Source organism: Neolamprologus multifasciatus, chromosome 4, assembly GCF_963576455.1.
Source record: "Neolamprologus multifasciatus chromosome 4, fNeoMul1.2, whole genome shotgun sequence".
NCBI classification, from domain to species: domain Eukaryota; kingdom Metazoa; phylum Chordata; class Actinopteri; order Cichliformes; family Cichlidae; genus Neolamprologus; species Neolamprologus multifasciatus.
In genome coordinates, this window is record NC_140442.1 from 26824179 (window position 1) to 26836885 (window position 12707).

Sequence of the window (12707 nt, forward strand, 5' to 3'; positions counted from 1 at the left end):
ATAATAAAAAACTTCATTTATCTGTTAGAGAAGCGTTATTGCTATTAAGTTGAGTGCTTTAACATGCTTTTGGAGCTGACCTCAAGTGGCCACTGTCGTTACTCAAGAAACACTGACTTAATTTTTTTAGCCCTGGTGGATTACCATTTGTGTTAGCTTTGGTCAATGTAAAGACTGACGGCGGGTGAAAGGCTTACCCTAACCCCCTCTAAAGTATAATTATACAGAACCAGAAAACTTTGTTGTTATTTGAATAGGACCTAAATACTAAAACTATTTCTTGACTAATTACATTTGGGTACATTTAAGATATCCACAACAATATTTTTTTTAATTATTATATGGCAAATTATGATTCTGGAATGTTACAGTGTGTTTTTTAGCTCCGGTATACTGTCACTTCTTCACCTAAACTAAATCTAAATCAAATCAGTCCAACTGACACAAACTAATATGTACCTTTTGTGTCTCTGCTCCAAGATAATAGTAGCTTTCAAAAATACATCAGCCTTAAAAGTTTAATTGAAGGATTAAATAATCTTGGAGGTCAGGAGAGTGTGGAGATAAATTTTAATGGTAAACCTACATACTTTATCCTCTACATTTAACCCATTCACTCATTGAAGCAGTGGGCAGCTACTGTTTGGTGAATTTGAACTCCTGGCCTTCCAATCATAAGGCAAACATGCCTTTAACATTAAGAAGGTATTTGGAATATATTAAAGGGAAGATTTGATGCCAGTCAATATAATCCCAAAGTAGTATTCAGGAGTTAAACTGGGAAATAGTGCATGCCTTGAGCAGAAAATGAAAGAGATGTAGAGGTTAGAGTAGGAGGTGGATTTAATCTAATTAGCCAAGGAACTTAAACTCGTTGGAATTGAAACTAATTTAACATTTCAAATTCTGTGTAATAACTACAGAAGTGGGGAAGGCTCTGTCACAATAACTCAAAAGTGTCATAAACTGTATAATATAAAAGAGAAAGCCAGTGTAACAATCTTCCTTGTCTCACATTTGCAAAACTATACCAATTCTGTCAATCAGGAAAACAACATGATGATATTTCGCTTGGCTTAAATCTTTCTGAACTCTGAATTTTGGTAAACCAAACAATAAATCAGTTGCTTGACTTTTCCTAATCTACACCTTATAATAGTGCTATGTCCCATTAAAACTTTTAATAAAGTTACTTTGTTTTGACAAGTATTTTAACTTTTTCATTTGGATACTATGGGTGCTCCATAGCATAGCGGTTGATTTCCATTTGGAGACACAAATTCCTGTTGTGTTTGTGTCATGAAGGCCATCCGGATTACAATTCTCCCAAATCCAACATATAGAGCTACCCACTGTGGTTACCCCTTGTGGCAGCTCTAAGTAGCTTAATTTTGGTGTATGCTCAGTATACACTCAGCAATATGATGTTAAAACCACTGACAGCTGAAGAAATCTATAAGATAGATGTCATAATGCAGTGCTCTGGTCCAAACTGCTGAAATGCACCAAAACAAGTTTGAAATAGAGGTTGTTTTAATATTGAGGCTGGATATACAATAGTTAATGAACAGTAACCAGACTGTACAATTAATATAGTGTGCTCTTTAAAAAAAATACAAAGAAAAGGTTAAGGCTTTCATTTGGTGTGCTTTGATAGGCATAAATGTGGCCTTACTACTGAATAGTTTTTTTTTTTAACTTACTTGAAATAATTATGTAACAACAGCAACAAAAATATAATACATCAAAACAAAACAGAATAACCCAATGCCTTCAGTTAATTGCAAATGTGATTTGCATTATTTTAAACAAGGCCAATGTTTTAGGTTTCTATTGTAAAGATGCAGAGTTTTTTTTTTATTTCTATTAAGATTTACACAAAAATATGAGAGCTTAATCATCTGCTGCAGGTAATGCTTGGCAAGCTTCTAGTGTTAACAGAAGACACTGGAAATGGTATAATTTTCTTGCAGTAACATTTGTTTGATGATGTTTTCATCTAGTTTTACACCATCTCTTGTGTCTTCCCTACACTAGCAGAATGAGTGTTAGCCTTCAGAGTGCGGGGCCGGCCAAGTCCCAGTGCATCCATTCTTGCTTTGTACAGTTGTTCTGGGTCCCACTGCAGGCACAGTGGACAGGGGCATGAAGTAGGGTGGTGCATTATGCTTACAGAGGGGTAGAGTGCTACTGTTGTTGGAGGCAGCTCCCCAGGCCTTTTGTTGAATTGGGAGAGATGGAATGCATCTGCTGAACTCATTGGTGCACTGCATGGGCTGTGAGATGATGTAGTCGAAGAGAGAGCCAGGGGAGCATAGGGGTGGAGCGGGAGGTGTGGGAGGTGGGTTTGGATGAAGGTGTATGGTAAGATGGAGGAAGGAGATGTGCTGCCCATCAGAAGCCCCCCCAGCGGGTCAATAAATGGGTGAGGCCAAGGCAAGGAGTGTCTTTGGCGTTTATCCTTCATTCTCCTGTTTTGGAACCATACCTAGAAAGATTAAGTGAATTATTCAGTTCAATTACATTTTATTTATATGGTGCTTTTTCACAACAACACTTCTCTCAAAGAACTTTTTGTAAAGACTAGCAAAATTAAGAGAGGGCCCTGGGAGGAACAACGGTGCACCCCTTCTTTTCGTTTTTTTTTTTACAGTGCAAATCAAGTTAGATTTGCATTGTTAAAAAGAAAACATTAAGGTTTAACAAAAACATCTGAATTTTTTTGAGACATTTCACAGCTTGCCTGTGACACTAAAGGTAAAGCCAGTGGATCACAACATTTCTATACCTAGAGAGGAGCTGCTACAATTTCTATAAACATGAAAATATAAATGCAGGGGTCTCACTAACACTTTGAATCAGATTTCATAACACATCACTTAATTTTCTTCTCATTACTACTTTTCTCTATTTCAAAGCTCAGAATGACAAGTTACCTTAGAGCTTAGACACTGTCCAGTTCTCAACTATTTTACCAGCCCATAGAATATTGCAGAAGGCTGTGCTTCTAAAATGTCAGGTGAAATTTTAAGGCTTTTTCTTATATTCCTGTACTTTCTTTAAGAAAGACTGCTACTAGTTGGCAAAAGGTTAGTGTATTTATTGTGTATTATATGTGCTGCCTTGGGTGCAGTGAACATCTCCATTTAATGTAGAGGCCCTAAACTTATCACTACTCAATCTACCATAACAATGTCCTTTCCAAGGTGTGTCCAGTGATACCATCCTAGGTGGCAACAAGTAATAGCCACATGAGTGTAATCAATAATAACGACCCAATAATACACTAATCACATAAGATTCTACATAATGGGCACTTTTACTTTCCGAATTTGTAAGTATATTTTGATGCAAAAGGTTTAGTACAATTACTGAAATAGTATTATAACTTTACCTCAAGTAAACAGTTTAAATGTTTCTTTTTCAACAGTTTGCAAAACAGTTCATTCAATACAAAACCACCCCAGGATCTTGTTTAGGGCCCAAGGCTGCCCTTATAACCCGAGAATATACCTTTGATGAAATATAGTGTTAATAGCCACCTTCTTATGACTGTTTAACTAGATTGTCAATGTTAAGATAATTGAAGCCAGATAAAAAAGGATATCCTGTTTCACAATACAAACCAGTCTAAAGAGTACTTTTGAGCCACCCAGTGGACCTGAAACATCTTTGAGCACCAGTGGTTAATTGCACTTGCAAATTTATTTCCGGTATAAACGTATAGCTAGGTCTGTGATGTCACTCATTTTTAGTTTATTTCTGTTATACAACTGTAGCATACACCGAACAAAAAGACAGCTTATTTGTTACCTTTATTGTAGTCTCCGGTAAATTGAGCGCAGTAGCCAGTTCGCAGCGCCGGGGTCTGGATACATAGTTTTCCTTGCCATATTCCTGCTCCAGACGAGACAGCTGCTCCCGCGTGAACGCCGTCCGATGCCGTCGGCTTTGGTCCAGCAGGGTGCTCTGTGAGTCTTGCTGCTCTTTACCGGTGGAACTGTGCACTACCGCAGTACCAGCCAGCGGATTCTGTCTGCCCTGTGCTACTGAAATGAGACATTTAGATACAGACGCACAGTCGGACACTGCAGTAAGGATAGTAATAACTTACTTGTTAATTCAAAAATGGGTCTAATAAATCGCTGCAGAACCCTCACCGTTAACTTTCTTTGTTTTAGGGGTCCTGGAAAACCCAGTCTCCTTTTAAAAGCTCAGAGACAGAATTATTAACTTATTTACTTGTAATAATTAACACGGACTTCTCGTGCTTTTATGAAAATTACTGATAACCTGGTTTTGGGCTGATATGGTTTCGGTGAATCCCACATTCTGATTAGGGCGTGAACTCCATCTGCCAAGCATATTAAACAATATTTACTAACCACATTTATCCTAAAAGCTCTTAAGGAAGGTCGAACTGTCTGAAGTCTAACTGACCTAAACACGCGATCCTTTGACTCCTGCATGCCGAGTTCGGTCAGGTATATAGAAAACTATTTAACGAGGAAGTTTTGCAATTGTAATCATCTTAAAAGTACAGTTTGGGTGTAACGAAGTAAAACCAAGTGTTAAATTATGGATATATCATTTTTAAACCTATTTTAAAGGGAAGTTACTTACGCATCGGTTGTTGTTTTTTTCACCGTGTAAAATAAAAATCTCTTTAGTTGCTCCTTCAGATCAACCCTAGCAACAAATGCTACCTGCAGCCCGAAACCACACTTACACACAGGTCTGTTTAGATAGAGCTAGATGATGAGGTGTTTCAGTCGTCTCATCTGCCCCACCCCTCACCCACCGCAGAACATCTATGATCCCCGGGGCAGCGCTCCTCTCCTCCCTTATCCCAGGCGCTCCAGACGGGCGCCGGCGTGTGCGTCGGCTCGCGGAGGCGCCGCGGCCCGGAGAGGTGTTAACGGTGTTTAGGGGTAAACCCTTTGTTCTCCGTCTCAGCCTTTGTACTTTTGTTATGGAGAATTAAAGAGAAGAGACAGCAGCCAGACCCTCATTGTTCTCCAGCGTTTGATGTTTCTGTGTTTGGAAGTACATCATTACAGGCCTAATGGCTCCAAATTGGCCAAGGTGGCACACTGGAAATAAATTATTACTATAGATAATATCAACTATTGGTGTTAAAGATGCAGTTTTGATTTAGTTGCTTGAAACATCACAATATTCCATAAACACTTTTAACACAGATACGCACAGCTGCAGTTTCATATACCAGCATATGGAACTGTAATACACATATTACTCTCTGTATTGAAATAACAAAGAAAAAAAGCGTTAACTTTCCTGAGAAAAATAAACCAAACATTCCAATCTTGGCTAATCGCCAATTAATTCATTTATTATGATAATAAATATCAGCAGTGGAGGTCAGAGACTCTCAAGATGCTAGGGAGGGTAAGATAAATATGTTGCAAATTGTGTGAAATCTGAAACTGGATTTTTACATTTTAACTTTTAATCTTTTTGGCACATTCATGTTTTAAATTTACAGTTACAGACCACAATGTGTAGATTGATATTATACTGAGCTGCAAAATTGCAAGTCAGATTTTACTCATATTTATTTCTTTATTTAATTAGTAATACTTATAACCACAACTATACTTACAACTTCTCAAAGTAGTGAATGCAAGCACTCTACTGCGCCCTCTCAAGTCACAAATTCACACATTGAATGCTTTGACTTTTCCAACAGGGTGGGGGTGGGAGGGGGTCAGCCAATCAGAATGCAACTAGCTATACACCATAAACACACTGATCAGTGTGCTGCAATGGCACAAGGGTTAGCTGCGATATTTGACAATCCTTCAGTTCACATCCCAGCAGCAGTCTTCTGACTAATTTTATCCCACAGTTGGAGCTAAAAGAAGACTTTCTTTCTCAACCACAGCACTGTCACTCAGGGACATCAGTGCAACACACTTTAAGTCACACTAAACCAGAGCCTTCCTCAGTATTTTCATGCTACCCATTACCCATGTTTATTATGCAAAAAGGAAAATATACCAAGTTAGAGTTCAATTCAATTCAATTCAATTCAATTCTACACTGTTCCAAAAAATAGTAATGTCAAATTATTTTACTGTGTATTTTACAGTTGTGTACTGTTTTTCTAGAATATCATTACATTTACATAAGTAGACTGTGATCTGACACGTCAAATGTAAAATAACATAACATCACTGTAAATGTAATAAAACACAATTTACTTGTTTTTTTAATATATATTTTTGTACATATGCATATTTAGATTGTAAAAATACATCCAGAAATGTATCATAATTTCACGAATATTTGTCTGTTATGTGAGAGAATGATCTGTTAAAGTCAAATGTAATACTATGGAAAAATATATAAAATGATCGAAAATTAATGAGAATAATCAATCATTAAAGGAGTATTTGAATTATAATTTTGCTGAAAATTTCATGTCACCTAGGTCTGATTCAATAATTACGAGGTAACAAGTGAAAATATAATTAATAGGAATAAAAACTATTCTGGTCTGATTCAATAATTACGAGGTAACAAGTGAAAATATAATTAATAGGAATAAAAACTAAAAAAAACATATTGTGGCGTGTTGGGGAACAGCTAGTTCTCTCCCATCATGCGTTGGGACATGTGCTGCTGTTTAAATGTTCTTGTTTTATTGTTTATGGTTACGTTACTTTTAACTGTTATCTTGAATGTTGTGTTTACGCCGTGGTGCAGAGTCACTGACAGTTGTTGTTTTGTAGAGCGAGTGCTGTACCATGAGTGACTTCTGTTGTGCTGTTGTTGAACCTTGAGGCACATTGTAGCACCAGCAAGTGTTTTAATAAAGAGCTCCCTCTACCAGCTTGGGGCTGAATAACAAGCTCAATCTTTCTCTGTGAGCTTCTTTGTTAAGATTCCTTTGCACGCCACAATGTAAGACATTGCATGGCCACACTGTAAGACATTGCATGGCCACACTGTGCTAATTATATATTTTGAAAAAGAAATGTAGAGGTAGGAATTGCAATTAATATAAATAACATGACGCTAAGCATCGGCCAATGAATGTGAACTAACAACAACAAGGTCGCGGGTATGGCTGCTAGTGATGGGTCGTTCGCGAACGAAATGGCTCTTAGAGCCGGTTCTCTGAAGTGAACGACGCGAGCCGGCTCCTTATTGGGAGCCGTGAGGTTTTTTTTTTTCTTTCTCTCACCCTCTCTCTCGCCCTTTTTTCCGCTAAACTCCGCATGCGCGGCCTGTACTTTGCGCTGGGCAGAGGGTGGAGGGGCGTTAGTTACACTCGCAGTAGCTCAGGAACAGAGCCAGAGAGAAAGAGAGCGAGGGACAACAACGTCACATTAGAAAGGTATAGTAATCATCCGCTATTTTCAGTTGCAGATGATAAAGGATTCAGAAATCATGCAGGCCCATATGACAGAGAATGTGCATCTTCTTTTTGTTTTAATATTTTAATTTATATTTAATTGTGTTGTGGTTTGCGGTGTTTTGTGTTGTTTCACGTTAAATTTGTTTAAAAGGAAAAAGCTGAAAATTTAAATAGTTAAAAGTTTAAAATGTAAATAGTTGTTTTTTGTATTATATTATTTATTTATTACATTTTATGTGGAGTGAATAAATAAAGTATATTTATGGTGGACCTTAGAGACAAAGCACGTACAAACTCCAAAACGCGTAAAAACTCAGAAGCACGTACAAACTCCAAAACACGTAAAAACTCCAAAACACGTACAAAAGACAACAGAAGTGCTCCAGGATGCTCGGGCGCAGTGTTGAGCTTTAGTTACCTAGTGGCTACACAAGCCAGGAAGTATCAACAACCGGATTTGGTGTGTGGTATTAACAGGTAAATGAACTTTTTTTTAAAATTATTAGAATAAATATGAGTGCTTGTCTATAAATACACAAACAATACACACATGTTTTCAATTGTGTAATTTAAGTGATCTGGGTAGCTCTGTTTTGGAAGTTCAGTAAACGCTAGAAATGTGTTTTGGAGTTTGTACGTGCTTTTTGGAGTTTGTATATGCTTTAGGAGTTTGTACGTGCTTTGTCTCTAGGGGCCATATATAAACATATATAAATAAAACCACTTTTTTTACATTAGTAATTCCTTTTCTGCATAATTTTATATTATTGTTAATGATTAAATAATTAAAGCAACAAAACAACCTGAAGAGCCGGTTCGGAGCCGAAAGAGCCGGCTCTTTTTAGTGAGCCGAGCCAAAAGAGCCGGATCTCTAAAAAGAGCCGGAAATCCCATCACTAATGGCTGCGACCGTAGGAAAAAACCCTAATATGAAGGCATTTTACTGTGCACTTTACAGTAATGTTCTGTTCTTCTAGAATATCATTAAAGTTACGTAAATAGACTTTGACTTCATCTTTTGAATGTAAATTAACGTTAAATCACTGTAATGTAATACAACATAATTTTCATTATTATTAAATGTATCTGTCTGCACATATGTGTATTTAGATTGTTAAAATACATTCACAAATGTATCATGATTTCACAAATATCTGTCCGTTATTTGAAAGATTGAACTGTTGAATTCAAATGTAATGCTATGGAAAAGCATATAACATGATCCCTATAAGCTTGTGTTACATCACATAAGTATTATTATCATTGCTAGTTAGGGCGATCGTGGCTCAAGAGTTCGCCTTGTGATCAGAAGGTTGCTGGTTCGTGCCCCGGCTCGGACACTCTCCGTCGTTGTGTCCGTGGTGAAGACTCTTCACCTACCGCCTACTAGTGATGGCCAAAGGGGCCGATGGTGTGATATGGCAGCCTCGCCTCTGTCAGTCTGTCCCAGGGCATGCAATCCATTATTATTTAAACCAACTGTTAACTGTATATTTCTGTACATTAACGTATTATGATTCATATTGCCACATTCAGTGACCTTGTTTATAGGTAATTTCATTGTTTGATCACGTTAAAATGTTCCTAATTTAATGTCTAAAAGCACTTGAAAAAGGCGAGATCCCATGTCAAATTAGCGCAACTAATTGTATTTTCATTACTGGAAATAACCGTATTTTTATGCGGGAGTTATTTTCTGTAATTATACGGTTGTATTTTGGCGCCCCAGCTGCCGGAATATCACCGTTTTTTCAAGATGCTTTTTCTAACAGTGTATTGTATTCTATTCTATTTATACAGCACCAAATCACTACAACAGTTGCTTCAAGGCACTTAATATTGTAAGGTAAACACTCTACAGTGATACAAAGAAAAGAGAGAAAAGCATCACTCTGAGACAGGATGTTTATAATTTTGGAGATTCTGTACAAACGGAAGAAAGCATTCCTACATTTTTGTTTAATATTGAAGGACATATCCTGATTAAGAACCAATATCTGAACTAAGATTCCTCACAGTGTTACTGGAGGCCAGGGTATTGGCATGCAAAGTAAACGTCTGGTTAGATACCATATTTCTAAGATTTTCCAATTCTGACCCTGCGCTTTCTTCTCTCGCTGCCTCTCCCCAGCCTAGAGAAATTATGATTTAGCTGAACATGAGTTGTTGGCTATCAAACTGGCCCTGGAAGAATGGCGGCACTCCATTTGTGATCTGGACCGATCACAAGAATTTAACATACCTGATGACAGCCAAGAGGTTAAATGCCCATCAAGCTCTCTGGTCACTATTTTTTGCATAATTTAACTTCTCTATCTCCTACTGCCCAAGTTCCAGTAATGTCAAACCAAACGCCCGCTCTTGCCAATTTGACATGGACATCAGTGCTCCAGAGCCCGCCAACATTCTCAACACTTCCTGCAAGGTGGGCGCAGTGATCTGGGGAATTTAGGAGACTATCCAGCAGGCCCTCCAGGAGGGACCCAACACAGGTACATTCCCGTCTGGTCCAGTTTGTACCCGCCTCTGTATATGACACAGTGCTTCATTGGATACATACCTCTATTTCTCCTGTCACCCCTGAGTGAGAAGAACAATATCATTACTTTGCTGTCATCGAGAGCTTATCTAATCGTGGCCCTCAGTTTACATCTCAGGTTTGGAGATTCTTCTGATTGGCATTAGGAGCCCAAGACAGCCTCAGCTCAGGATACCAACCCCAGACCAATGGACAAATGGAACGGATGAATTAGAAGCTGGAGGCCACACCAGTGTTGTTATGCAGACTGCATCAGAACTCCCACTCCAAGGTACCTAACGGGACAAAAGGTATGGGTCGCTGCTTTCCCTAAAGTCACTGATACGCAAACTTGGCCCTCACAAAGTGGAGTAAACTTAAAGTTACCAGCTTCCTTTTATGCATCCACCCAACCTCTTATATTAAATCTGTGCACTCCAGTTTGTCTCCTCCTGTGTTTTCTCAGATCCGCCCCTGGGGAAGATCCTGGCCCCTCTAACTCACCTGTTCCGCATTTTGCAAGAATCAGCAGGGCAAAACCTGCCTGTCCTCCTGCCTGCCCCGGATATCATCTGCTCATCAGGTTTGAAATCCATACCTTGGTGGGCCCGAGATGTCCCCAGAGAGGTGGCGTCTGATACCCGACCTGACATATGGACACAGACAAACAGGCACACACAGATACAAGCATCCATTCCCACCCTCATGCTCTCATATGCAATTACTTAACACTCACCCAATTCAATTCAATTCAATTCAATTCAATTTTATTTATATAGCGCCAAATCACAACAAATGTCGCCTCAAGGCGCTTCATAGATACAGAGAAAAGCCCAACAATCATATGACCCCCTATGAGCAAGCACTTTGGCGACAGTGGGAAGGAAAAACTCCCTTTTAACAGGAAGAAACCTCCGGCAGAACCAGGCTCAGGGAGGGGCGGCCATCTGCTGCGACCGGTTGGGGTGAGAGAAGGAAGACAGGATAAAGACATGCTGTGGAAGAGAGACAGAGATTAATAACAGATACGATTCAATACAGAGAGGTCTGTTAATACATAGTGAGTGAGAAAGGTGACTGGAAAGGAAAAACTCAATGCATCATGGGAATCCCCCGGCAGCCTACATCTATTGCAGCATAACTAAGGGAGGATTCAGGGTCACCTGGTCCAGCCCTAACTATATGCTTTAGCAAAAGGAAGGTTTTAAGCCTAATCTTAAAAGTAGAGATAGTGTCTGTCTCCTGAATCCAAACTGGAAGCTGGTTCCACAGAAGAGGGGCCTGAAAACTGAAGGCTCTCCCTCCCATTCTACTTTTAAATACTCTAGGAACAACAAGTAGGCCTGCAGAGCGAGAGCGAAGTGCTCTAATAGGGTGATATGGTACTACAAGGTCATTAAGATAAGATGGGGCCTGATTATTTAAGACCTTGTATGTGAGGAGCAGGATTTTGAATTCAATTCTGGATTTAACAGGAAGCCAATGAAGGGAAGCCAAAACAGGAGAAATATGCTCTCTCTTTCTAGTCCCTGTCAGTACTCTTGCTGCAGCATTTTGGATTAGCTGAAGGCTTTTCAGGGAGTTTTTTTGGACATCCTGATAATAATGAATTGCAGTAGTCTAGCCTGGAAGTAATAAATGCATGAACTAGTTTTTCAGCGTCACTCTGAGACAGGATATTTCTAATTTTAGAGATGTTGCGCAAATGGAAGAACGCAGTCTTACATATTTGTTTAATATGTGCGTTGAAGGACATATCCTGGTCAAAAATGACTCCAAGGTTCCTCACAGTGTTACTGGAGGCCAAGGTAATGCCATCCAGAGTAAGAATCTGGTTAGATACCATATTTCTAAGCTTTTCAGCGCCGAGTACAATGACCTCAGTTTTATCTGAGTTAAGAAGCAGAAAGTTAGTGCCATCCAAGTCTTTATGTCTTTAAGACATTCCTGCAGTTTAACTAATTGGTGTGTGTTATCTGGCTTCATGGACAGATAGAGCTGGGTGTCATCTGCATAGCAGTGAAAATGTATGCTATGTCTTCTAATGATGCTGCCTAGGGGAAGCATGTATAATGTAAACAGAATTGGTCCTAGCACCGAACCCTGTGGAACTCCATAATTAACCTCAGTGTGTGAAGAGGACTCTCCATTTACATGCACAAATTGGAGTCTATTAGATAGATATGATACAAACCACTGCAGTGCAATACCTGTAATACCTACAGCATGTTCTAATCGCTCTAATAGAATATTATGGTCAACAGTATCGAATGCTGCACTAAGGTCAAGAAGGACAAGCACAGAGATGAGTCCACTGTCAGAGGCCATAAGAAGATCATTTGTAACCTTCAATAAAGCTGTTTCTGTGCTGTGATGAACTCTGAAACCTGACTGAAACTCTTCAAATAAACCATTCCTCTGCAGATGATCTGTTAGCTGTTTTACAACTACTCTTTCAAGGATTTTTGATATGAAAGGAAGGTTGGAGATTGGCCTATAATTAGCTAAGACTGCTGGGTCTAGAGATGGCTTTTTGAGTAAAGGTTTAACTGCAGCCACCTTGAAGGCCTGTGGTACATAGCCGATTATTAGAGATAGGTTGATCATATATAAGATCGAAGAATTAATCAATGGCAGGACTTCTTTGAGCAGTTTTGTAGGAATGGGGTCTAAAAGACACGTTGATGGTTTGGAGGAAGTAATTATTGAAGTTAACTCAGAAAGATCGATTGGAAAAAAAGAGTCTAACTTAACATCAATGGAACTAAGAGTAGCTGTAGATAATATTAGATCTGTGGGATGATT

General features: G+C 38.9%; 1 protein-coding gene and 1 long non-coding RNA gene across 2 annotated transcripts in view; one reads left to right on the top strand and one right to left on the bottom strand.

Moving 5' to 3' along the window:
- The window catches only part of LOC146520668 (uncharacterized), a 489613-nt gene that overhangs the window by 51484 nt on the left and 425422 nt on the right, over positions 1–12707 (top strand). The gene's annotated exons all lie outside the window — the stretch shown is intronic.
- eve1 (even-skipped-like1) lies at positions 33–4627 on the bottom strand. The gene is made up of 3 exons (XM_085157524.1): positions 4624–4627; positions 3814–4109; positions 33–2488 (listed from the first exon to the last, which is right to left on the bottom strand). The coding sequence occupies exons 1-3, from the start codon at positions 4625–4627 to the stop codon at positions 2006–2008; spliced, it is 783 nt and encodes a 260-aa protein (XP_085013650.1). The 3' UTR covers positions 33–2005.

What these genes read in the sequence shown, in the direction of transcription:
- eve1 (XM_085157524.1), bottom strand. An exon ending in TACCGGAGACTACAATAAAG is followed by an intron (nt 2,489 to 3,813) that starts GTAACAAATAAG and finishes TAATCTTTCTAG; the next exon opens with GTATGGTTCCAAAACAGGAG.